Source organism: Miscanthus floridulus, chromosome 11 (assembly GCF_019320115.1).
Source record: "Miscanthus floridulus cultivar M001 chromosome 11, ASM1932011v1, whole genome shotgun sequence".
NCBI classification, from domain to species: Eukaryota; Viridiplantae; Streptophyta; class Magnoliopsida; order Poales; family Poaceae; genus Miscanthus; species Miscanthus floridulus.
In genome coordinates this window covers 75,363,082-75,388,712 of record NC_089590.1, presented here as the reverse complement: position 1 = coordinate 75,388,712, position 25,631 = coordinate 75,363,082, and the positions used below count along the sequence as shown (strand labels likewise).

General features: G+C 41.5%; 2 protein-coding genes across 3 annotated transcripts; one reads left to right on the top strand and one right to left on the bottom strand.

The window, feature by feature from the left end:
- Positions 1–819: 819 nt before the first annotated feature.
- On the top strand, positions 820–5,986 carry LOC136491241 (casein kinase II subunit beta-1-like). 2 transcript variants are annotated; one of them, XM_066487489.1, is made up of 5 exons: positions 820–1,234; positions 2,489–2,704; positions 4,602–4,711; positions 4,793–4,958; positions 5,585–5,986. In XM_066487489.1, exons 1-5 carry the CDS (start codon positions 1,030–1,032, stop codon positions 5,713–5,715), a joined length of 828 nt encoding a protein of 275 aa, XP_066343586.1. In that variant the 5' UTR covers positions 820–1,029; the 3' UTR covers positions 5,716–5,986. The 2 variants fall into 2 exon arrangements, with proteins under 2 accessions (XP_066343586.1, XP_066343585.1); XM_066487488.1 differs by having other exon boundaries at positions 2,486–2,704; positions 5,585–5,985.
- A 9,373-nt stretch (positions 5,987–15,359) lies between these two features.
- On the bottom strand, positions 15,360–25,421 carry LOC136491240 (eukaryotic translation initiation factor 4G-like). The gene is made up of 10 exons (XM_066487487.1): positions 25,286–25,421; positions 24,684–24,865; positions 24,443–24,579; positions 23,973–24,098; positions 23,776–23,840; positions 23,635–23,694; positions 21,945–22,136; positions 17,548–21,866; positions 15,961–16,155; positions 15,360–15,862 (listed from the first exon to the last, which is right to left on the bottom strand). Exons 2-10 carry the CDS (start codon positions 24,839–24,841, stop codon positions 15,559–15,561), a joined length of 5,556 nt encoding a protein of 1,851 aa, XP_066343584.1. The 5' UTR covers positions 24,842–24,865; positions 25,286–25,421; the 3' UTR covers positions 15,360–15,558.
- Positions 25,422–25,631: the final 210 nt, after the last annotated feature.

The window sequence follows — 25,631 nt, the reverse complement described above, 5'->3', positions numbered from 1 at the left end:
ACTTTACTATCCATGCAGAAATAAAACAATCTCACTATGTCACCGTAGTTATGAGGATACTTGTCGACAACTTCAGCAACCAGGTCTGTGAAGTTAGTACGGTCAGCATCCACGACTTTGTTCAACGAAAACCACCGCGCACGAGAACTAGGAGCAACAATCCAGATTTCTAAGTTGTATCTATTTTCCGCGTCCATCCTACAGATGAACAAGGAGCACGCAATCAACACTACAAACACGGGGCATAAACGCAGGGCACTAAATACCAATCAACACTATAAATACGGGGCACCACGAAACCAAGGGGGGAAGTAGTGAACTCACTCGTCCGGAAGCCAATCCGGTCGCTCGCCCACACCCATGTTCCCCAGTCATGCCACGCCTATCCTCTGGATCCACTGTCGAATCCACGCTCCACTACCCTATACGCCGTCACAAGCATGGGGGATTCGTCGTCTTCTCTCCCAGCCACTGCTACAGCCTCTGTCGTCGGATTCGCCGCCGCTAGGGTTCTCATCGATAGGGTAGAAACTGAGGGAGTCGAGCGAGAAGAGAGAGTGAGAGACTGAGGGAGATGCCGGTCAATATCGGTCAACACAGCCTTCACATATGTCCGTGACTAAAAGGGTAACATGGATATTTTTCCTGTCCAGTTCCACGTGTAACGACTGTCAAACGGTCAAAACCAAATAAAATAGAGACGGAATGGCACGTTGGAAAAAAAAAATAGCGTCGTACCACCCGAATCCGTGTAAACTTTTTAGTATATAGGAACACCCGAATCCGTGTAAACTTTTTAGTATATAGGAACAGAGCATCTTTAGTAAAGGCACGCGAAAACGCTCTCCCTTCTTCCTCGCCGCCCCGCCCCCTTCGTCGTCGCGTCCTCCTGTTGAGGCCTCGGCGCGAGGGCACGCGATCCCGTCACTGTTCACCCCCTTCTCCAAACACTAGCTCCGCTTCCCGCTCCCATCCCGCTGTAACGCCGCAAGATCGGGAGGGGGACGAGGAGAGGTCGGCCGGGAGGAGATGCACCGAGACCGAGGCGTCTCGGCGGCGGCGGTCCCCGGTGACCGGAAGCGGATCGGCGAGCCGATGGACAGATCGTCTCCGTCTACGTCATGGGGGTTTTCCGTAGGCCGCGAGAAGGAGCGGATCGGCGCGGGGAATCAGCCGGAGATGCCTCGCTCAGGCGGCGGATCCACCGCCATGTCCAAGAGCAAGCTCTCTGACGGTGAGCGTTGCTTGCCATTATGCTTTCATTATTTTGTGGGTTACTTTCTTTGTTCTGTTAGTAAATTTTTTAGGCCTGCTAGAGGTGGATTGTATGCGGTTAAAGAATTGTCAGTAGAAACGTAAATAATGGCATGAACAATTGTTAGATCAGTCATACATTGCTTACCAGCTGATGGGTACTTCCTTTTTTCACGATTTCTGTGTATTGCTGTTCAGTCATATATGCTTAACTTTTTTAGTTTGTTTGACTGTTTTTTGTGTGTGGATCTTGTATGCATATGAGGAAGTTCTAGGTGGGCACAGTAAATAACTAGGTACTTCTACAAAGTTACCCAAGTGTTACCATTGTTAGTAACATAACACAACTTATGTAATGCTTGTAAATGGTTTAAGGAGGTTTGGTGCTCATTTGGTGTGACATTTTGTCAGTTGTCTTTCTTTGCTTGTTAGGTCAATTTATGTTTACTTTTTATGCACCTTTTTGGTGACCAGGGTCATTCAGCAGGATCACTTATATATGTGGTTGCTTGTAGTTGTAGCTTTGACTTGAGAAAAATGCTAGGTGTCAGATATTGACCCAAAAATGCAGCTCTCCTGAATTTTCGAGATATTGAGCCCAAATCGTTGTGGAGACAATGCTGAAATGCTAGAGGACAGACTAGTTCAACCAAAAGGAGAAAAGAGGCCCAGACAAGCTCTAGTGTTGAAACAACCTGACTCAAATTGGCCAAACAGGCTGAATACTGAAGAATTCCAAAATTCAAACTGAAAATTAAATGAATTGATTGCAAAGTGCTTAAACTAGATATTTGTACTTGCTTGCTTACATATCTCCCAGCAACCTTGTTGTATGACCAGTGGAAATTTAGTGCCTACTATTCTGCAGTGAACAGCAATTCTTGTTAACCTTTTACAGTCGAAATCTACTTTTCTGTTTTGAATAAGGAACATCGCCTCACCAGAACAATTCAGCAATTTAAGTTTTTGTCTGATTAGTTGAATCAGATGACCAGATTTCACAACCATGTATTTTGTTTCATGTCTTATGGATGTGCATGGTCAATTCGGGGATATTTATCCATACATTCCATGTGCTGGGTTAAAGCGTTATGTATTGCTTAATGCTAGTGATGGTATGCTCTGCAACACGTTTTATTTATCTACTTTAGCTAAAGTTGTTGTAGTTCATGTTCTAGTGGTTCTTGATATTTCTTTGTCAATCATAATTTGTGTGCTGATTGATTTACAGCAGAATCAGAAACCGACAGCAAAGAATCAGATGTGAGTGGTTCTGATGGGGAAGATACTTCGTGGATTTCATGGTTCTGTAGTTTAAGGGGTAATGAGTTTTTCTGTGAGGTTGATGATGAGTACTTACAAGATGATTTCAACCTATGTGGGCTAAGCAACCAAGTTCCATATTACGACTATGCGCTTGATCTGATATTAGATGTTGAATCTTCCCATGGTATGCCCCTCCTCTTTTTAACATTCAATTTAGATAGAACATGGTTGGAGGGCTCATACTGTTTTTCCACCAGCTGTAACCAGTCTCAGATTTGCTAGCTTTATTATATTTGAAGTGGCATGAAGTTGTGCAAGATGCTAGAACAGACTGTTAGGGATTGGAGACCAGATTGTTCTTTTAAATGAAAACTATTCCAGTTGTTGTATCATAGGATGATAGGAACCAATATATTTCATGTAAACTCTTCTGCAATCACCTTGGACCCACTACAAGGAATTAAGGAACAGATCACTCTTATTAATATTAGTAACGATTTATGTTCCTAGTTGTCTTGTTTTCAGTTAGGGTATATTGAGTTTCACATCCCGACTGAGTGGATGGAATAAGATGTAGAAATTTGGAACTGTAATATGGTGTCATATAGTCACATAACACTGTATGTCCCCGCATCTGCATGACATTTGACCATAAATTCTAGGTGCATATGTAACAACACTTGTATAGAGTAGCTGAACCACAGAAGCAGCACTAATATGCATTCCCTAAAACTTGTGTAAAGCATTATAACGTCTTCTATTTTTTTCTGCACGATAGAAAAAAATGTTAGAATGAAGCTTATCAATTTAGAATTAAGAGGTAGTTTGGTTTGATGAATGGAGTAGTCCATCGTCTTCTCACATTTTTGTTTTTTTTTTGTGGAATGGACTGGGCTGATCTGTCACCACCTCATCCCTTGCAACCTACTCCATCCGTTCCAAATTATAAGACGTTTTGGCTTTTCTAGATACATTGCCTTTTCTATATATCTAGATGTAGTGTATATCTAAGTGCATAGCAGAAACTACTTATCTAAAAAAGCCAAAACGTCTTATAATTTGAAATGGAGGGAGTAGTAATGATTAGTCGAGTAAAATCCACTGCTGGCCCTCAAATTTGTCCATGAACTTGCAGATTGCAAAAACCCATCCTAAACTTACTAATAAGTGTTCCATGAACTTATATATTGCATATTCACATCCCTAAACTTAATAAGCAGTGTCATCTATGTCCGAATCCCATACAAGATGCTAAAACGTAAATAATATGTGGCATGCCACTGTGATACATAAGTGTGTGCTTCTTCCCTCTTAATGAAAAACAGGCCAAGATGGTCTTGTTCGTGAAAAAAGTGTGTGCTTCATTCACATGCCTGATCTGCTCCGAGAGGGAGGGGTCCATTTCCATCCCTCACTGGTCAGTGGTCACCATGAGTGCGTGGGCCCATATTCTTCTCGACATCTACTATGGTAATACGTAACCATGCCATATCACCACTGACCAAAAAGCAAACCCCTTGGTGGAGTTCACCTTCGCCCACAGGACCTCTGATCTCCCTAAGCCACGGTGATGGCCGCTGGGCAGCCACTTATCGTTGACGTGTGATGGACCCCCGTTGGAGCTAACTAGGCATGTGATGGAGCACATGTTTCATATCACGGTGGTCGGCGTGCCATCTAGGTATGCCTCAGTGTCTCTAAGGGGATTTAGACCTAGATGACATTGTTTATTAAGTTTAGGTATGTATACTTAATTGCTTATGCAATCTGCAAGTTCATGGACCTGATGGTTTACTGGGCAAGTTTTGAGGATCACCAGTGGATTTTACTGTAATTAGTATAAGCATGAAGGATGGAGTCGCACCACCAAAATTCTTTCTTTTGATGAACTAATGATGGACCAGTCAAGTGTAAGCTAGGATGAGGTGGTTCCTCAAACCAAGGACCCCAACTGTCAGCTAGGATACTGGAATAGTGTGTCTGTAGTCTGTACTATTTGCAATAGGTGTTATTATTGCTAAAAGGAAGCTAAATTATTGTATGACAACACCTTTTCCAATAAGGCTTGTACAATTACACAGGTGATATGTTCACAGAAGAGCAAAATGAACTCATTGAATCAGCTGCTGAGATGCTCTATGGATTGATTCATGTTCGGTATATTATTACAAGTAAAGGGCTATCTGCAATGGTAAACTTTCTCAAATTGTTTCTGATGGATATATTATTATTTTTATGAATTTGTATATTATCACATTTGATGTTTGTGCAGCTGGATAAGTACAAGAACGTTGATTTCGGTAGATGCCCTCAAGTGAATTGCAGCGGCCAACCATGTCTTCCTGTTGGGCAGTCGGATGTTCCTCGTTCGAGTATGGTGAAGATTTACTGCCCTAGATGTGAAGACATCTACACTCCAAGATCCAAATATCTAAGCAGTATCCTTTCATTTCTGTTTAAGTTTGCTGTCTTACTCTAATGGTTGCTGAAAATATTTACCATCATGTGATCTCTATGTCAATAGATAATTGACTTAGCAAGCTGCTGACATGCCTCCCAGCTTAGGGGTTAGGGCTGTGTAATTACACTTCATTTACTTGTGCCTTCCACATTGCAGCACTTGGCTAGAAGCCTAGAATGTGTTTTTTATAGGGTACCCAAACTGATAGCCTGCAATACTATTCACTTCATTAAAGCAAATGTTGTTGGGTTCATTTGCAATTTTTTAGGAAAAGAACATACATTCAAGTTTCCACATTGCTCTGAGCCTATGACATGCTAAACTTACTCTTGGTAGTCAATGTTTTACTTGTACATCAAGCTAATTCTTCCCAAAAACTTTTACTATGGTTCAGAACACTGTATAACATGGATGCAAAAGTTGTGAACAAACGAAATGGCATATATTTTTTTGAGGGAAATATGAAATGCCATAATACATTGTAAGAATGGTTTTTGGGCTGACAGGAAAAAATGTTTGTTTTTCTTCTGTAGCGTTGTAAGAATTGTGTTTCATGTTTTGGAACATAGGCCATTGTGCCCCTACCCTTGACTTGTCATGTAGACATCGACGGGACTTACTTTGGGACAACATTCCCCCACTTGTTCCTGATGACATACCCGCATTTGAAGCCACAGAAGCCGTTGCAGCAATACGTTCCCAGGGTATTTGGGTTCAAAATTCATAAGCCATGACAAATTTGAAGGTTGAATGTGTAAAAGGTTCATCTGCGTCCAATAGCGCTTTGTGATCTGCTGGTTTGTGTCTGTATTGTTCACACGACACGACATTGGAATACGACATTGGAATACACCTGACCCCCGGCTGACCTCCCTAGTCTGGTTTCTTGCTCTGGCCTGACATTCTGATTTGATGCTTGTGGTTTGTTTAGCCTAGTCAATCATTCCATATCTTTTCACGATCTTATGTACTGTGGTTCTAATGGTTTCGTATATGTGTGTGTTTCTTTTTAAAAACATCCATATTTTTTCAAAAAAAAGTTATTGTATTTTTAATTTCGCAGTTAAAGAGGTCAACGCGTGTGATGTCGTTGTCACCTACTCTCTTCGTCCACTAAAGAATGCAATTCTCGTTTTTCGAGAAGTCAATCAGTTTGAAATTTGATTAAAATTATATAAAAAAATACTAACATTCATGATGCAAAATTAGTATCGTTAGATTAGTTATAGAATATATTTTTATAATAAATTTATTTAGAGACATAAATATTAATACTATTTGCTATAAACTTGGTTAAACTTAAGATACTTTGATCGGCATAGATCCTATAATTGTATTCTTTTGTGGACGGAGGGAAGTGTATTATATTCTTCTTCTGCTGCTGTGATAGTTGCCACGTAAAAAATGATGGTAGCATATTCTATTATTCTTCCGCTGCTGTGATAGCTGCCACGTAAAAAATGATGGTAGCATCAATATGACTGTTAGAAGTGAATGTAAATGAACAAGACGTGGAAAGAACAGTTGCTTTCATTAATCTTAGAAATATATTTATATAAGTGGAGGGGTGTCACGAAGGGAACACGACTGTTTTCAAAAGACATGACCTTTGGAACTAAAATTAACTGTCTAATCATATCTACTAATCTCGTACTTGATGGATGAGATCACTCGTGTATGTTTTACAGAGCGTTGTGCGTCGCGTGCCCGTGTGAGTCTCTGTCTATGAGCCTGTGTCTCCGTGAGTCTCTGTCCCTCCTAGAAGCGGCCCCGGTCACTCTCTTTTATAGTCGAAGGGAGGTACGGGGACGGTACATGGGTTTGCTACGTGGCGTTTTATGAGCAGAGGCGGCATGTCCGAGACCTGTAGCTCGTCACTGTGGCGGCATGGTCGGTGGAGCGGCCTTGTCCTCGGTGCACTGGAGCGACGCGCCGGTCACGCCTGATCCTGTGCGATGTGGGAGCTCCTGCGGCTTGACGCAGGGTATGATGCGTACTGCGGACGACGTGCCGGTCGCTGTATGTTGACAACGTAGAGAGCCGAGGCCTAGTCGGTGCAGAGGCTGAACCATTGTGGGGGGCTCGGCGGGCGCGAGTCCCGAGGCTACCGAGACCCCGAAGCGGATAGCCGAGGCTCGGAGGGAACATTTGGTCTTTGTACGTCGATTCCGAGGCTACAGGGACCCGGACATGACTCTCCACGCCGCGCTGTCCTCGGAGCAGGGGTTAGGCAGCATAGTGCAGCATGGGTGTCAGTTGTGGGCACAGTGCCGAGCACAGCGGTCGGTAACCCCTGTCCCGTCCTGTCCCGGACGGCATGGCGTCGATGTGATTCACGTCTCGTCGGCCACTCCGCTGTATCGAGCCGTCGTTCGGCTGATGTCGCGGGAGTGGTTGAACGCGTTAGTTGGACGTGACGTCCTGTCAGAGAAGTCAGTCAAGGCGGAGGCGACGAGGTTGTTGCCGAGCCGGCCTCGAGCGAGGCGGAGAATCGGTACCTCGTCCGAGGCCTTACAGGCGGGGCCTCGGGCGATCTGAGGCCTTACGGGCGGGGCCTCGGGCGAGTCGGAGAATCGGTACCTCGTCCGAGGTCTTACGGGCGGGGCCTCGGGCGAGTCGGAGAATCGGTACCGGCCTTACGGCGGGGCCTCGGGCGAGTCGGAGAATCGGTACCTCGTTCGAGGCCTTACGGGCAGGGCCTCGGGCGAGTCGGAGAATCGGTACCTCATCCGAGGCCTTACGGGCGGGGCCTCGGGCGAGGCGGAGAATCGGTACCTCGTCCGAGACCTCACGGTTTCATTTTGGGCCGAGCCCGCTTCGGGTGAGTCGGGATACTGTCCAAGGTGGGTCGGGTGATCCAGCCAGGCCTCGGATAAGGTGGGGTTTTGCCGGTGGTTGTCTCTTGGCTTTGATATTTAAAAGGTCTAAGCGATTTTTTCGGTCCTTGCTTAGGGGACCCCTTTTTATGGTACCCGACACCTACTCTCTTCGTCCACAAAAGAATGCAATTCTCGTTTTTCGAGAAGTCAATCAGTTTGAAATTTGATTAAAATTATATAAAAAAATACTAACATTCATGATGCAAAATTAGTATCGTTAGATTAGTTATAGAATATATTTTTATAATAAATTTATTTAGAGACATAATATTAATACTATTTGCTATAAACTTGGTTAAACTTAAGATACTTTGCTCGGCATAGATCCTATAATTGCATTCTTTTGTGGACAGAGGGAGTGTATTCTATTCTTCTTCTGCTGCTGTGATAGCTGCCACGTAAAAAATGATGGTAGCATATTCTATTATTCTTCCACTGCTGTGATAGCTGCCACGTAAAAAATGATAGGTAGCATCAATATGACTGTTAGAAGTGAATATAAATGAACAAGATGTGGAAGAACTAGTTGCTTTTATTGATCTTGGAAATATATTTATACAAGTGGAGGGGTGTCACGAAGGGGACACGACTGTTCTCGAAAGACATGACCTTTGGAACTAAAATTAACTGTCTAATCATATCTACTAATCTTGTGCTTGATAGATGAGATTACTCGTGAAGAGACGCATGTTCGTCTGTAGACGTCCGTTCGCGTATAGATATCGTTTCACAATACCCCCTTGATCGAATCTTCCTTGAGATCAATGCAACTGTAAACTGAAATTCCTCGAAAAACCCTATGGAAAAAATCCGAGGAATATATGATATGCCATAAAAACTCCTTTAAACCTTATTAGAAAATAAGGAGAAAATATCATATTTATTTGTGATTTAAATAAACCACTATGTCATTGTATCCCATTAAAAATCCCAATGGGAAAAATATTAGAGATACGACATAAAGATAACTCCCCAAAAATCTTTCGGAAAAAATATGAAGAGCAATATAAAGTGATATGCCGCTAAAACTCCTGTAAAAAACCCAGTGGAAAAAATTAGGAGAAAATGTGACGACATATTATTGGTATTGCCTCTTGGATAACTTACATAAAAAATCTTTTCAGGGAAAAACCATGAATGAGTTGTGAGGGCAATATGCGTCTTTGATATTTCCCACAAAAACCCTGATGGGAAAAATAGAAAATATGACACATGCTTATGTTAATATTACCCCATTAAAAACTTTAACAAGAAACCTTATGAGTAAAACTTGTGAAAGAAAAGAGTATAATATAATACTGGTACAAGTCAGCATCTAGGAGATGTCTCTCTCTGATTCTTGTAAATTTCAAAGTCGTCGCATACCAATCTTATGTAGAAATTTTTGAAACATAGAAGTTGGTAAGGACTTACTAAATAGTTCAGCGAGATTATCGCATGCGGTGATTTGCAAGATGTTTATTTCCTCACTTTCTTGTAACTTATGGGGGATAAAATAGCTTAGGGGCAATGTCCTTAGCGACATTACTCTTTATGTAACCTGTTTGCATCTATGTAACATAAGCGAAATTATCTTCATAGATAATTGTAGGTGATTTAATCGAACCAATACCACATATCTGTTGTATGTGGTTAATCATTCTATGAAGTCATACACATTCATGTGATGCCTCATATAGAGCAATAATTTTAGAATGATTAGTAGAGGTCGTCATCAGAGTCTGTTTAGAAGACTTCATGAAATAGTTGTACCTCCATGTAAGAATACAAATCCAGTTTGGGAATGGGGACCAGATAAGTAACCAGCATCCGTGTATCCAATCATATTGGGATCATGATTTCTCTTAAAGAATAAACCAAGATCCTTTGTGCCACTAAGATATTTGAGGATATGCTTCGCTCTCGTCTAATGACGATGAGTTAGATTTGCACTATGTCTAACTAGTATGTTCACTGCAAATGCGATATCAGGCCTGGTATAATTTGCAAGATACATAAGTGCTCCAATGACACTAAGATATGGAACCTTGGTCCTAATATTTTTTCTCCAATATCTCATGGTCTAAATGGATCTTTCTCTATTTCTAAAGAACGAACAACCATCGGGGTTTTGTTATGATATGATTTGTCTATATTGAATTTCTCCAATATTTTCTAGATATAGGTTGATTGATGCACTAAAATTCCTGAAGGACAGTGCTCAAGTTGTAAGCCTAGGCAATATTTGGTCTTACCCAAATCCTCCATCTCGAATCCACATGATGGAAATTGTATCTCAAATGATTGCATAATTATTTCTGTATCATGATGATATCAAAATAACCAATATACGCAATCATGCTTAATTATACACAATGTATGTTGCGATTTGTATTTGGATTCAGAATATGAAGTCCATTGGGACTTATACGTCCGAATCTATCAAATTCATTTGATATGCCAATTATTAAATTTGAAAAACTTCATTTTCACACATACCACTGGGGTATGCTATGCCGGGTCTCTACATGAAACCATATGCTACAAGCTCTCATTGTTCACCATCTTGCTTCTGAAAAGAAACTCTGTGAGGGAAGATATTAATGTGGTAATACTTCTCATCATTGAACAAGAGCAATCTCCTTAATTGCCACCTTTTAGTTTGACCAAATTTGAGTGTGAAGACACTCTACCTAGGACTTTTGGTCTGGATCCAGTAAGGTAAAAAAGCAATCTTTAAGGAGTATATGCCAGCGACAATTTGTAGTCTTTAAATGATTGATTCAGTTCTTGAAATCAATATAGCATGTGAAAATGTTAACCCTTTTGGACTCTGAGTCATTTCTCATATGGAGTCAGGGTGTTCCAATGTCCCAGGATCAGAATTTGGGTGCACCATTGATCCGGATGGATTTTGATCTGGGTTTTGGATGCTTATCCATTTTGGGTGTCTACCAACTTGAGGTTGGCTTAGATTTACTGATTTGGAAGATATTGTCCTCGGTATCCTCGGATGCTTACTTGGAGTATTATCCTTAGGAGCGACCGTACTTCTTCCCCTTCTTCTTTGGAAGTGGGAGTTGAATGGTTTTAATCGGTACCTCCATTCTTTCAAGCGCATTATAAGTAGGATAAGAGAATTTTGTAACACCCTTATTATCAGTAAATGTTTCTGGCAGATTCTTTGCAATATGATGCAAATATAAGATGTTTTAAACGATTAGGTTTAGAATTTTTGGTACGTGGATGTGCGGATTGCTCTTTTTGATTCCTGGCATTCTTAATGTGGTATAAATCTCCCCCTAATGCCTAGAATTATCCTAAAATGTGATCAACATACGAGCAATTTATAAATCCACTGCAGAGTTACCTCTTGGGATCCCTAATGCCCATTGGTATATTGGGGTGGTGATATGGGTATGTGAAAACATACTTGATGCACAGATAGGAAATGTTTGGTTGCGGCCAAAGTTTCATGTACATACTGCAACGAGAGGAGTTGTATAAGTGCAGCTTGATGAATTTGAATTAACGATACGGTATGTAAGGCCGCATGAAAACAACTTAGTTCTAGTAAATTACAATTCTATTTTAATATGTCATACAATTTGATTATCAATAAGAGACTCAATAAAACTATTATTGGTATGGACATAAGGTACTTGATATATAGTACCTAAAAACCAAACTGTTCCATATAAAATGGATTTGATCCCGCATCCTAGGATAATTTGCTCTAAATTGAAGATTTTGAGCAATGAGTTTGGTATAGTGATGATTCTCATGACTAAGAGACACACCTGTGACTATATTATGGATGCATAAATGTGCATTACATAGTATCTTTATGGTCCATAAAATGGTAAATAGAGTCACATGTATGTTCTTGAATTTCTTCAAGAAATGTAGTGGACTCATATTAATGCTATGACCAATAAAATTGACAAGAATTCTCAAGTTATCTCTATAGTTGAATAACTAAGGCAAATGTGCCAAGTCTTGTTGACATCAAGAGAGAATTATTTGTACGCAACATTGGATACATGTTATGTATATATAGTCAAATCCAACTCAAGATGTTTTGTTTAAGTATTGCCATATCTGTTGTTAAGAGAAAAATACTCCTCTTAGTTGTCATCTTGTGGTTTCCATATGAAAACCACATTAACAGATATCTCTATAATTTTAATTGGGTACATTATGAAATCAGAATACAAAAATAAATTCATAATTATTATTTAAGTACCAATAGGGAGTATGATAGTAGGACGACCAAAGCCCACTATCATGACATCGCGTCAAGCGATTAACAAAATATTTCCTTGTCTCTATGTAAGAGTTTAGGAATATTTTGCTTCCCTATGTATAGAGTTTGTGATGCAACTATCCACTAAGCAAAATTCCTCTTTGTATTTGGATTGACTCCTGTATAGGTCTATATATAGCATGAAGAATATAATGACATTCTTTGCAAATATATAGATTACATACAAGTTAGTTAATGGAATATCAAATGTGATGGCACATTATTGTGATATTCAATTACAACTGATGATAACATTTTATATTACAACACCAAAAGAGGACGTAGATACTAGGTATCTTTGTAAATGGAAGACAAATTTGGTCTCCAAAATGGATCAAGCGAAGTAAATTCGATGATCGTGCTCTCCATGCTCATAAGACCCACTTATTAATTAAGTGTTTGGTTGCTACTTAGTTTTTTTCATGAAACTTGTTGTGAACAACTGGCCTTCCTGGTGGTGTCAGGTTGAAGATAGAAGCGTGCTTCATATCTTTATTGTTGAGCCGGATATTTATGTCCAATGGATTTATAATACCGATCAATTAAATGTTTTAAGGCATGACATTTTCAAGTTGTGTGGCTGTAACATACATAATTAGGATAAAATATGGTTCTGTCATATTTGTGAAATGCCTTGACCCTAAAGAATAGCACGGGGCTGCTACTTCTTTTTGCGTTAAATTTTACCATTAAAGTTTTATGGATGGCATTATTACATGGCATCGAACTTGTTATGATTCTAAAATTCAATGTACTTCAGATGATAGAGCATCACTATAATGCTAATGATGATTCCTCGATAAGAGTTTATCATACACTTAGACCTTGAAGTAATGTAGGAATTAATCTAGAATACATTTGGTAAGTTGTAGCCATTCAGAGATGGCATTGGGCATAATGACTGCCTTGTGTATGGCCAACATACAATGTGGAACATTTGTGTTGTACAAATAATGAGATAATACACTTCATCGATTTTGCATTAAAAATTTAAGCACTATGAGCCTTAAATAAAGCATGAATGGGCTTAACATGAAATGAAAATTGCAAATAACAAAGTAGTTGTAATGCAAAGGTCGAGAGGCATGCGTGCCTCTGTTCTTCCTCTTGTTCGCAGAGCAAAGTGCTTGATAACATGTTAGAAGTGAATATAAATGAACAAGATGTGGAAGAACAATTGCTTTTATTGATCTCGGAAATATATTTATACAAGTGGAGGGGTGTCACGAAGAGACATGACTGTTCCCAAAAGACATGTCCTTTGAAACTAAAATTAACTGTCTAATCCTATCCACTAATCCTGTGCTTGATGGATGAGATCATTCAGTGAAGAGACGCCTGTTCGTCTGTAGACGTCCGTTCACGTATAGGTGTCGTTTCACAACAATGGCTACACGGTTCATATTTCTTTCTCATTGTGCGCCTTTTCTACTTAGATTGTCAAATATGATGATGGCATGCTATTCAATCTTCTGTCTATAAGAGTGCAATTTTTTAAGCCCATCCTCGAAGTGGCATTGTGAAACTAGTGTGGAGAGTGTCCTAGCCTCCCTTTGGAATGCCGGATTTTTTTTTCAGTTTTGTGTGTGTTTCCCGTGAAAATGAACTTTTCCGTGGGTTATATATTCACTTACGCATAACCCTGGGAAAAAATAACCTGAGAACAAAGAACTGAACCGAAATAACCGAAACCGAAACCGAATTAACTGAAACCGAAAATTTTGGTTCCCAGTTCGGTTCCCAGTTCTCAGAAACCGAAATAATATCGGGTAATTCAGTTCCAGACCTCGGTTAACCAAACAAAACCAAAGAACCGAATCTGTACATATTGGCCCAATAGCAAAAGAGGCCCAGCCCAAATTCCAACCCTAGGTATATAACACAGCCCCTCAGTTCCCATCCCCACCACCTAGGCGCCCACCTGACCTTTCCCTGTCCCTGGTCCCACGCCACCTCCTCCCCTGTCCTCGGTCCTCCCCTGTCGCCAGGTGTCTGCTCTGGAGGTCGAGGCCGAGTCCGGTGCGTGCCCGTTGCCCTAGAGGCCGAGGTATGGAGCCGCTGCCGCTCGTTGCCTAGAGGCCGAGGCGCAGAGCTACTACCGCTCGCTGCCTTGAGGCCGAGGCGTGCGGGGCCGTGGCCCGTGCGGCCTGGACCGGAGGCCGAGGCGCCGAGCTGCCGCCGCTCACCCCCTGCGCGCGCAAGCCCTCCACCATCGCGCCTGCCTGGAGTCCTCTGCCTCTGCTACCGGCAAGGACTCGGGAGGCCGGATCTAGACCAAGGGGCGACTGCCGCCGTTTTTTTTTATTTTCCCCCTTTTCTTCCCTTCTGTTTCGCTGATGTAATGTATGGCTCGATTAGTTCGGTTCTAACCGAAACCGAACCGAACTAACCGAGACCGAATTTCCTCGGTTCCAAGTTTCCTAGCTAACCGATCGGTTCCAGTTTTATGCTAACCGAATTTTATAAAGAACCGAGAAACCGATCCGATCGGTTTCGGTTAACCGAATGCCCAAGGCGACTTACACAACTTTCTTGATTGCCTCAACATCAGGCAAGTTTGGTTAATTTAGTTATTTTTTTGTTCTGTATTAGAACCCAGTTCATTACTCTTGATGGAGAGCGAGGATACACCTTTTTAGATTTTTTCTATTTATTTTTCTATCTAGGATTAGAACCATATACTTGGTAATAATAGGAACGACACATTATGGCAAAAAAAAGTTTGATTCAGAGAGGGAGAAGAAGCGGCAGAAATTAAAACAAAAATATCATTTGATTCGTCGATCGTAAAAAAAGAAGATAAGAAGCAAAGTTTCTCCTTTGAGTTTGAGCGAAAAAACAAAAATGCAATCCCTACCACGTAATAGTGCACCTACACGTCTTCATCAACGTTGTTTTTTAACCGGAAGACCTAGAGCTAACTATTGAGACTTTGGGCTATCCAGACACATACTTCGAGAAATGGTTTATGCATATTTGTTACCGGGTGCAATAAGATCCCGTTGGTAAGGATAAAATACCCCTTCTTTCATATTTGTATAGTTTTCTCGAATTGATGATCGTAGAAGAGCCCTCTTTACCATCCCATCCCCCAGTTTTCTCGAATTGATGATCGTAGAAGAGCCCTCTTTACCATCCCATCCCCCCCCCCCCCCCCCCCCCCCCCCCCCACAATCATCAATGAAACACGAAACCACACATGGCGCAGATTTAAAAGGCAGCCAACATACCTAGCCAGGACAGGAAATTCAACAAGTTCTTCTGCAACAGTAGTGGTAACACAAGGAAAACAAAAGACCAGCAAAATCTCATCTAACCTACCCTTTCTTTCTAAGGTTAGGATCCCAACCTACCAAAAGCAACACTAACAATCTAGGCACCCTGCTTCCTACCCTGAATCCCCTGATCAGGCGTCAGACGCACACCCCGGGCCGCTGCAGGTTGGATTTTGCGCGGATTTCGTCCACGGCGTTGTCGCCCCTCTCCACTCTGATGGACTCCAGCATGCTCCCCAGAACCTCGGATGCGAGGCTGTCGTCCAGGGCATGATGTCCTGCTGGCTCTTCCCTGCCATCCCTCTCCTGCAGCAGCCCTCCTACCTCCGTCAGCGAGATCCCATCTTCCAGTATGACTCTGGCAAATATTTGGCCCAGGAACTTGGTCGCTTTCGGCGCATCGGTCACGGCATCCTCCAAGGTAGATAGAACATGTTGAAACCTGGCAATTTGGCAAAGAAGGCAGATGGTCAATGGGGGTTTTGAAACCAAGTCACCAACTATAGAAAGTAAGTTCTGTTATGTGCAAATGGACCATACCCCTGGAGTAGCTGCCTCTGGCTCAGCAAATGCTCTTGAGCTGTGCACAAGTGCACCAAAAGCTTGGCCAAGAGTTCCCTTTCCAGGTCTTTTCTTTCAAACGAGTCAGTGATCCAAAGTGACACAAGGGAAGGATAGAAGCTGGGAGCATTCAATTCTTTCATGCACAGAGCGACCTCCTTCTCATCCTTAGCACTGGGAGCACCAAATATTATGTCAGTGTAACACTAAGAATATGGCAACCTGCAACTAAGTAGAGGTTCCATGTTTGCTCCCCTCTGTTAATCAGCTTCCCAGAAATATCAAACATGCTAGTAGGCAGTACCATGCATAACTCTTTAGTTATAGTCTGTTTGAGTTACGCTATACACAAATTCATTCTGAGAAGCAAAATTTATGCTTGTATATGAACATATTGCTATAATAAAAGAAGGCTACCTATGACTGGAAAGAATCACCAACAAAGATAACACAAAAAAGCGGACCTTTTCTTTCTTATAAAATCATAGTAGCAGATTAGATTCTTTACCCAATTAAAGATGTAGCTATCAAAGGATTAATATAAACAAAACATTCTGGACACCATACAATGTAAGTTCATAGGTTTCTTTTCCTAAAATGGGCCCATAATTACATGGGATTCACTTGTACCATCTGTGGATTAAAAAAAGGTAAAGTCCATTTTGCACCCTTCAACAATCGTTGGAGTTTGATTTTCAACCTTTGATTTCAAAACCAGACAATTTACACCCTTGAACTACGGTGGCACTGCTTTCACCCCATAAACCGGTTTTAGGTTAATTGATTCAGCAGTAAGTTAGCAGTATCATGAAATAAGTTTTAAGAAAAACATATGGTGAGCTCTAACAGAAGGCCTCAATTACATTTCATATTCTACCTCTTTCAGTTTCACTGTTACTTGGCTTATTTATTTCATGACCATGCTGATTGGCCTGTTGAATCATCCTAAAATAAGTCCATGTGGCAAAGCCACTGCAATGCGTCTGCCAAGTTGGATGAAAACCACCTTCCCGCCAGTGAAGGGGTGTACTGTGTTCGATTAATTGTTCAAGGGTGTAAGTTGTCTAGTACTCCATCCATTTCAAATTATAGTTCATTGTAGTTTTGTCCTAAGTCAAACATCTCTCGTTTGACTAAGTTTTTAGAAACATATATCAACATCTACAAGCTCAAATAAATGCACTGTCAAGTCATATTTCATGGATAATTTAATGAAACTAATCCGATGCTATAGATGTTGATGCATTTTTCTGTAAACTTGGTCAAAACTAGAGAGGTTTGACTTAGGGCAAAACTAAAGTGAACTATAATTTGGAATGGAGGGAAATAAATTTGGAGGTTACAAATTGGAATTACATGACAATTGAAGGGCTTAAAATGGACTTTACCCTACAAAATAGCTGATTAATCAAATTTGATAGCTTAGGGAAATACTTTTAAATAAAAAATCCTAAAGTGCTAATAATAGACACCTATCTCTCAGCATATATTTCGTAATAAATGAGAAACACACACAAATATAGCATTTGCAGAATATCAAATAAAGCATGACAGATGGGAACTTACCTGTAAAATTCTTTTATGGTTATTATCGATTTCTCTTGAAGAACCTCTTCAGGGAATGTCTGCGCTTTAGCACACATCTCCTTTCTGACTGTGGAGGATGTATGCGTTTGACCTATAGTTGACGGTACTGGCGAAGAAAGATCCGCCATTCCCCAGGATGTATTACTGGCTCTGAAGCTTGTTGGATTACTTGTCACTCCTGTAAATGAACTGTCTCTTGAGTTTTCTGATGTCTGACCATGATGAGCATTTAAAGGAACTTCTGGTAAAATGTCATTTGAAACTGGTTGCTTCCCACAAAGCGACATTCCTCTTCCTAAGTCACCTTGAGGACCAAGGCGAATGGATTTATCAGCACGCCTTTGATGGAGTGGAACAGGCAAGACTCTATTTGAAGGTTGATATCTAGCATCTAGATTAACATTCTGTGATCCATATGTACAAACTTGAGAAGATCCACGAGAAGCTAACGCAGAAGATCCACGTGTGCTATCTGGAGGCCCTGGTCTTAACCCAGAGCTAATGCAAGTAACAGATGAGTTATAATTAGGAGAAGAGCCAAACCTAGTTGATTGGCCAAACTTCTGTTTTACTGCGTCCCTGTGGACCTCCTCTATCTTTTTTGGTCCTTCTACTTTCCTTCTCTGCCTCCACTTGTTTTTTCTAAGGTCAATCACATCTTCCAGCATAAATCTTATACGGGATGATAACTTCACATTTTCTGACAGCTTCAGTATAAGGCCAAAATAAAAATCCATATGTACCTTTGCCCTGGGATGATCTATCATCTCCCCGATTGTGCTCATCAATTTGCACAGAGCCTCTAGATCTTCCTCATCTGGGTTTTGATACTCACCTAGCAGTTTATTTATGCATTCATGCATTATTCTCTCTGTCAGCATTTTCTTTTTGTACAATTCCCCAATTAATCGAATATTTCCTAGCATGCGTCTCCGTGCTCGAATCCGTTTCTCCTCTCTCTCGCCTTCAGATTGTTTCGCTCCACCCTCTTCTTCTGCTTTATCTGCTTCAGCCTGCTCTCTTTCACCTCTTTCAAATTCTTCTTGGCATTTATTTAAAAGCAGTCGTTTGAAGGTGATTTTCTCATCATCTTTGACAAAGTTCGGTAGGTCACCAGCTAACCGGAAACAGAAACTAGCATACATCTCACAAAAAGTGGGTTCCATCAAAGCTTTGTCAAATATCTGAGATATGACACCAGTAAGTGTGACCACGTTATCAATATTCAACTCCTTGACCTGCGCAAAAAGTTTTTCGAAATTTTGGGGGGTTAACTTATTCAGAATAGCTTTCAGCTGCCTTTGTTTTGACCCTTCCTCATCAAACACCTTACCTATTTCATATTTTTTCTCAGCTTTGTGCATAACTGGCATAGATACTTGAGAAGGTGATGAAATACCATGAGCATTAGTTCTATGTTGCCACCTCTCATCAACAGAGCCACGTGACATGCTGCGCTGAGATACTACTTCTTTCATAGCTCTGGAGAGCATCTCACCACTATATTGACTAAATGGCTGGCTTTGTGATAGACTTCTTACAGATCCGTTCCCAACATGCTGTACTGCATCCCAATTAGAAAAGGCAGGTTGATGAACATTGTCAGACCGCAGGTTACGTCCAGAAACAGTAGAACAAAACTGTTTTCTCCACTTATCATCATCAAATTTACCAGCCATATGACGGTTAGCTCGGGAACCTCGATCTTTTATCCTTGCATGGTTTGGATTAAGTTGAGTATTGTCTATAAATGGAGCACGAACATGTACACTCATTACTGCTTCGGAAATATCAAATCCAATCATGAAACCTGCAGGAAGTTCAATGCAGCTTTGTGCAAATGTTAAAAGAAAATCCTGGGAATACTTTTTACGGTCAAACTCAGATTTATCTTTGTTTACTTCTGCTCCACTTTTAGAATGGGTACCCCCAAACACTTTCAACTTGTCAGCAGAGTTTTCTGCTGTATCTTCCCAGCTGAACGAGTCACTTCTGTTCTGGCAATCACCAGTTGAATTGTACTTTTCAGCATCCCATGTACAATTCAGCTTTAAGTCAGTTGTCAAGGAACACTGAACATCCTCTGAAGTAACAAAACTCTCGACATTCTCATTGAGAGAACTGGGTGCACTATCAAGATCATAATACTTCTGTCCACTACCCTTAGGAAGTGTCTCCTTTCGTTTTTTTCTTCGTCCATTGAAACTTTTGGCCTTTGTTGACTCCAAAACAACTTTTTTTGTTTGCACCACTGAAGCAGCAGTCGTGGAGCAAGGATTAGATATTTCTGAATCAATCCTCTCTTGTTCCGTTTTCCTCTGGGAGGTAGCTGAAGTAGAAATAGGGGCTGCATTCTTGACATCCCTCGCAGAGTCTACTCTACTGTTATTCTGCTTGTTCTCTGATTGAGATGTTATGATTTCTGCATCCGATGAAGGTTGCTGACTGTCATTTGATGTTTGGATATCACCAACGTATATGGAAGGATGCCAATCAACTGACTGGTGACATGCATGAAATCTTCCAGATTTAGCAACACTAGTGTCATCCTCCAATCCAAAGGCAGTACCTGGAGTGGTCGCATCTACTTGTTCTGTCTTTGACTCTGAGCACATCCCTTTTTCGTTTGGAACATGTTCTTCTATCATGAAGTCATGGTTTTGCAATGGAAGTAAACCATTAAGTTCAGAAGAAAACTTTTCTTGGAAGGGAACTGGATTCACCTTTGCCTTTCCAAGACCTTCTGTGGATGTATTAGACCCCGCAAACTTTGGTGGCACCATTTCTTGTGCATAAATTAATGGAGGCTTCCCCAAAATGCTATTGCCATGATATTTATAGTTCCTGTTAGTCGGTGACGTCCCATCAATATTGGAAACTAATGAAGTTGCAGTCAAGATGACACTAGCAGTTCTGCCAGAAGCCTCAGTATGCGATGACTCGAGTTTTGCATGGGACGATAAAGTTGTTGGAACCACTAACGATTCTTCCACCTCAATAGGTTTTACTTTTACTGAAGATTTAGTAGATGCAGTAGATTCCAAAGGCAGGTTACTGGTTAAGATAGTTTGAGGGCCTACAACTGGTGTGTCATGATCAACTGAAGCTGGTCGAGTCTGTGTCTGCTGGGTTGAAACTGCCTGAGATATTAAATTACAACTTATATCACAAGTTGCAACAGAATCTTTGTTATTTCCTTCATAAACTAAATTTACAGGTTCAGGAGACATTTCCAGCCCAATTTTGCGATAATTTTGCTGATTTGATATGGTAGATTCACTATTCTTTTCAGCAGGGAGTGTAATAGGCGGCTTTAGCTCAACATGAACTGGAGCAGGTAAGTTTGATGGAAGCATCCCTTTGAAATTTGAGATTTCGGAAACAGTATGCAAATTTGTCAATGGCCTGGAAGTAGCATCAAGCCAAGATGTCGGCATAGGAGGTCTGATGGAAGTAATTGGCTGGTTGCTATTAGTGGAATCAAAACCATGCATCGGGGTTTGAATTTTGGAGGAAATTTGCCTACTTGCAGGAGGGACAGCAGTGGAGTTGGGAAGATAGATAGGTGCTGAATTGTACGTGCCTGATCTAGGATAATACACTTTCTGAAGTGGAGAAAATGTTTGAACAGAGTGAGGTAGCTGGTTTATATTGTTTAAAGGCATCTGCCCAGAAGCAGGAACACCTATAATGGAATGCCCACGTCTATCCAGCATCAGTTCTTCGTGTGTCTCTGGATGTGTTATCTTGATAGTTCTCTTCTGTTCATCACCGCTTCTAGGATGCTGCTGAGATAACTCTTGCGCAATTCTCATGTTGCCAAACTGAGGAAGGTGACAATTAGCTGGAGGAGCACATCCAAAGCCTTGTCCGTGGTGAATGAAGGATTGCTGATGGAATGCACGAGGCTGAGCACCATGAACAAACATCGGTTGTATGTGAGGTGAATTACCCAGAGGGACAGCCATCTTCACGGGCAAGGAGCTGGATACGGAGCCAATAGACTGCATTTGAAAACCTGGGCCCCTGAATTCAATGGGCACTTGAGGTTGTTTCTGCTGGAAAGCCACAGGCATTGATCTCCCCAGTACTGGAAGCATAAATTGGGGTGGTACCATGTTGGGAGTATAGGAAGCTGGAATTTGCACGCTTATCTTGGGCTTGGTGGCAGGATATTTGTATGCAGTGTCACTCTGGTTAGCACTGACAGTGTTTTTTGTTTCTTCTTGATTTTGACACTGCTGTTGAGTTGGGGAAGACATAGTTCTGAGCAACACCTTGCATGAATCTGTGCACACCTGTAGACCATTTAATATAAATTAATTAATTTATAAAAGGTTGTAAAGCAACTGAGCGAGTTTGACTGAGGTACTAACTTTGCTAGTTGGAGGAACAGAATTCAGCATTGTCTGCGTTTCATGCAATTCAGGAACATGAACATTCTCATATTTGCCAATTAAGCCAGCTTCTCCACCAATAACCAAATCATCGCTTGCTTCCTGCTTTTGCAGCTCTTGTATAGGAGATGAGGAAACTGTATTAGGCTTGTAATGTAATCCATGGCAGGCCTGAAATTGTCACGTCTATATAGGTAAGCGCAAAATCGTAGCACAAAGTTAATGCAAAGAGGAAGATATATGGTATCTCAATTCACTTGCAAACTAGAGAAGCATGATGATCCAAATTAAGATGCAGTCATATTACTAAATGGCTCCACAAAAATGTATTATAATTTACATCAGGATACAAGCATATACATTATGGTGTGCAGAAGAAAGAGTCAACCATCATTTGACATGGTATGATGTGCAGAAGCATGGCATTTTATCATTTCTATTTTATTGAATAATTCTATGTCCATTTTTGCACATCCAAGCATCTTGGTTTACTTGATTAGAGAGTTCGCATACCTAAGCACTGAAAAGATATAATCAAGGAAATGATCCAATAGCATGAGCGAAACGGATGGTTCAAAATTTTCAACAAAAAAAGGTGTTCCAAATAAATTCATTTAGTGAAATAAATCATGAGTACAACAATGTTGTGACTAGTGTTCGAACAAGTGATGGAGACACGGATGACTTCCCGATTAGGATAGGACTACATCAAGGGTTAGCTTTGAGCCCTTATCTATTTGCCTTAGTGATGGATGAGGTCACAAGGGACATACAAGGGGACATCCTTGGTGTATGCTTTTCGCGGATGATGTAGTGCTAGTTGATGAAAGTCGGACAGGAGTGAATCAGAAACTGGAGTTATGGCGGGAGACTTTGGAGTCCAAAGGTTTTAGACTCAGTAGAACTAAAACTGAGTATATGAGATGTGACTTCGGCACTACTACTCGGGGGGAGAAAAATATTAGTTTGGAAGGTCAAGTAGTGCCTAGGAAGGATAACTTTCGATATTTATGATCAATGCTACAGAGAGACGGGGATATTGATGAACATGTTAGCCATAGAATCAAAGCAGGGTGGATGAAGTGGCGCCATGCATCTGGTGTCCTATGTGACAAAAGGGTACCACAGAAGCTAAAAGGCAAGTTTTATAGGACGGCGATTAGACCTGCTATGTTGTATGGTGCAGAATGTTGGCCTACGAAAAGACGACATGTTTAACAGATAAGTGTCGCGGAAATGCGTATGTTGCGTTAGATTTGCGATCATACAAGAAGGGATCGAGTTCGGAACGATGATATACGTGATAGATCAGGGGTAGCACCAATTGAAGAAAAGTTTGTCCAACACCGATTGAGATGGTTTGGACATGTACAACGTTGACCTCCAGAGGCACCGGTGCATAGTGGAATCCTAAGTCAGGATAGTAACGTGAAGAGAGACAGAGGAAGACCGAAGTTGACTTGGGTAGAGGCAATAAAAGGAGACTTGAAAGGATGTAATATACCAAAAGACTTAGCATTAGATATGAGTGCTTGGAAAACAGCTATTCACGTGCTTGAACCTTGATTGCTTCTTCTGGGTTTCAACTCTAGCCTACCCCAATTTGTTTGGGACTTAAAGGCTTTGTTGTTGTTGTTGTTGTGAAATAAATCATGAGAAATGAGCAGACCTTTTCATGTTTCTTCCCGTTCAGATCATGAGGGGATGAGGATGTGCAGGAAGTAGTTTCCTGTGAGAAGATCAGCATGAAGCATTAGCGGGTAGCAAACTGAAAAGCCAACAGAAAAATAGTTGAACAAGGATCCCATACCTGCTTGTTAATAACTCCAGGGCTAAAAGTTCCGAACTGAAGAGTAAATGGAGGGGATGAATATCCTGGGGGCCAACATCATCAGAATTCAGAAGGTAATCTTATCCAATATTACAATCACAATCAATTTAAAATATAACTAGAGGACTTGTTGCTGCTATCATGTTAAGCTCAAAATTCTTGCAAAGCAGAAGAACCTTTTGTCTGTAGTGTTGGGGTTGGGGAATCTGCTGCCCAGGTTCCTTCAGCAGAGACTGAGCTCAAAACATCACTCTGAGCAGGCACATTGGAAGGTTTCACATTATCCAGTGATCCGAAAGTCTCTAAGAAAGAGAGATCATCAGACAGTTTTGCTAAGAAGAAAGCTTTAGCAAGATAGTTTATGCTGTGATATATATTAGCTAAAGTGGTAACAAGAAATAAATGTAATCGGTTTCTAAACATTCTGATCTCATCAATATCTGCTAGAAACTTACCACAAAAGAAAAAAAATGTCATGCTTAAGGGTTATATATAGAAAAAAAAAACAATATAATTCCATGTGGCAACACTACATAATGGCATGATCTACATCCACAAACTCTTCTGTGCACGTCAAGCATGCAAGTACGATCAAAGAAAGTGAAAGTGATGGCTACGGAAGTTCACACAGCACAAACATTTGCACCTTGGTTCACTGGTCCCGTATGCTCAGCAGCGGCAGCACTCCCACAAGGAGGACAGCAGCCAGTGGCATTCCCCTGGGTTGGCGCACCCGCCGGCGACCTCGGCCTGTACTGCTGCTGCACGCTCCGGGGCCTCCCGCTGCAAATAGATGCAAATATGCAATTGGCACAACAAAAATGTAAACATCATAACAACCAATATACGCGCCATCACGATGAATAAACAGTAAACACGCGTCTCACCTCCGGTAGGGCGGCGATCGCGGCCGCGCAGCCGGAGCGGTGCTTCCACGGCCGCCGGAGACGACCCAATGCGTGCTACTGCCGCTTCCGCGGCCGGGCCTTCGCGCGGTGGTGGCGTGGTCGTTCAATCGATCCGACCTAAACTGGTTCCTGTACATATATCCCCCGCTTCAATTTGATATCTGCAACAACCAAAAAGAGAATGTTTGAAGCTCGCACCCACAATGAGTTCGGATCAACAATTAGGTTAAGTTGTTAAGCTATAACCATACAGAAGATTGAAAAGTGCACGGAAAATCTCGCTAAAAACTACTCTGAGATTTCTCTCTAAACGCATTGCAGCGAAACCACAGCAAAAAAAAATAAAAAAAAAATATTAGGGAAGAGAAAAAACGGAAAAAATAATCCTTGCGGTGAAAGGATCAGCGCCATGAAATTATTTGTAGAATGCAACTAAGATTAACCAAATTGCAGGAAACATGCTAGTTCCAGGATGAGACAAGGCCAATAAATGAGTGAAAAAAGGGCGATACAATCTGGAGGAGAACGAGCGCGGAGAAAAAAATCATCAGGAAAAAAAAAATCCCCAGAGAGAGTCGTACATGATCAGGCGACAAGCAATGATACGAAGCAGGGTCGGGTTTTAGGGTTAGTGCCGGTGCGGTGCGGCGGAGGCGGAATGGAATCGACCGCGGAGCGAATTAGCGAGGCAGAGCGACGAGGGCGAGAAGGCCGGGGGACATTTGGAGGGAACTGAAGGGTGGGGAGGCGAGACAAGTGGAAGGCCGGGACGCGTGTGCTTCGGCCGGGCGGTGATTAACCACCTGTGCCAGGATTAGCAATGGGAGATTAGTGGATGTGGGTTTAAGCGCAAACCGCTCTGGAAAGATGCTATCAGCTACTCCTGTTAGTAAGGTGCTACCACTACATCGGATCTGAGTCTTACTG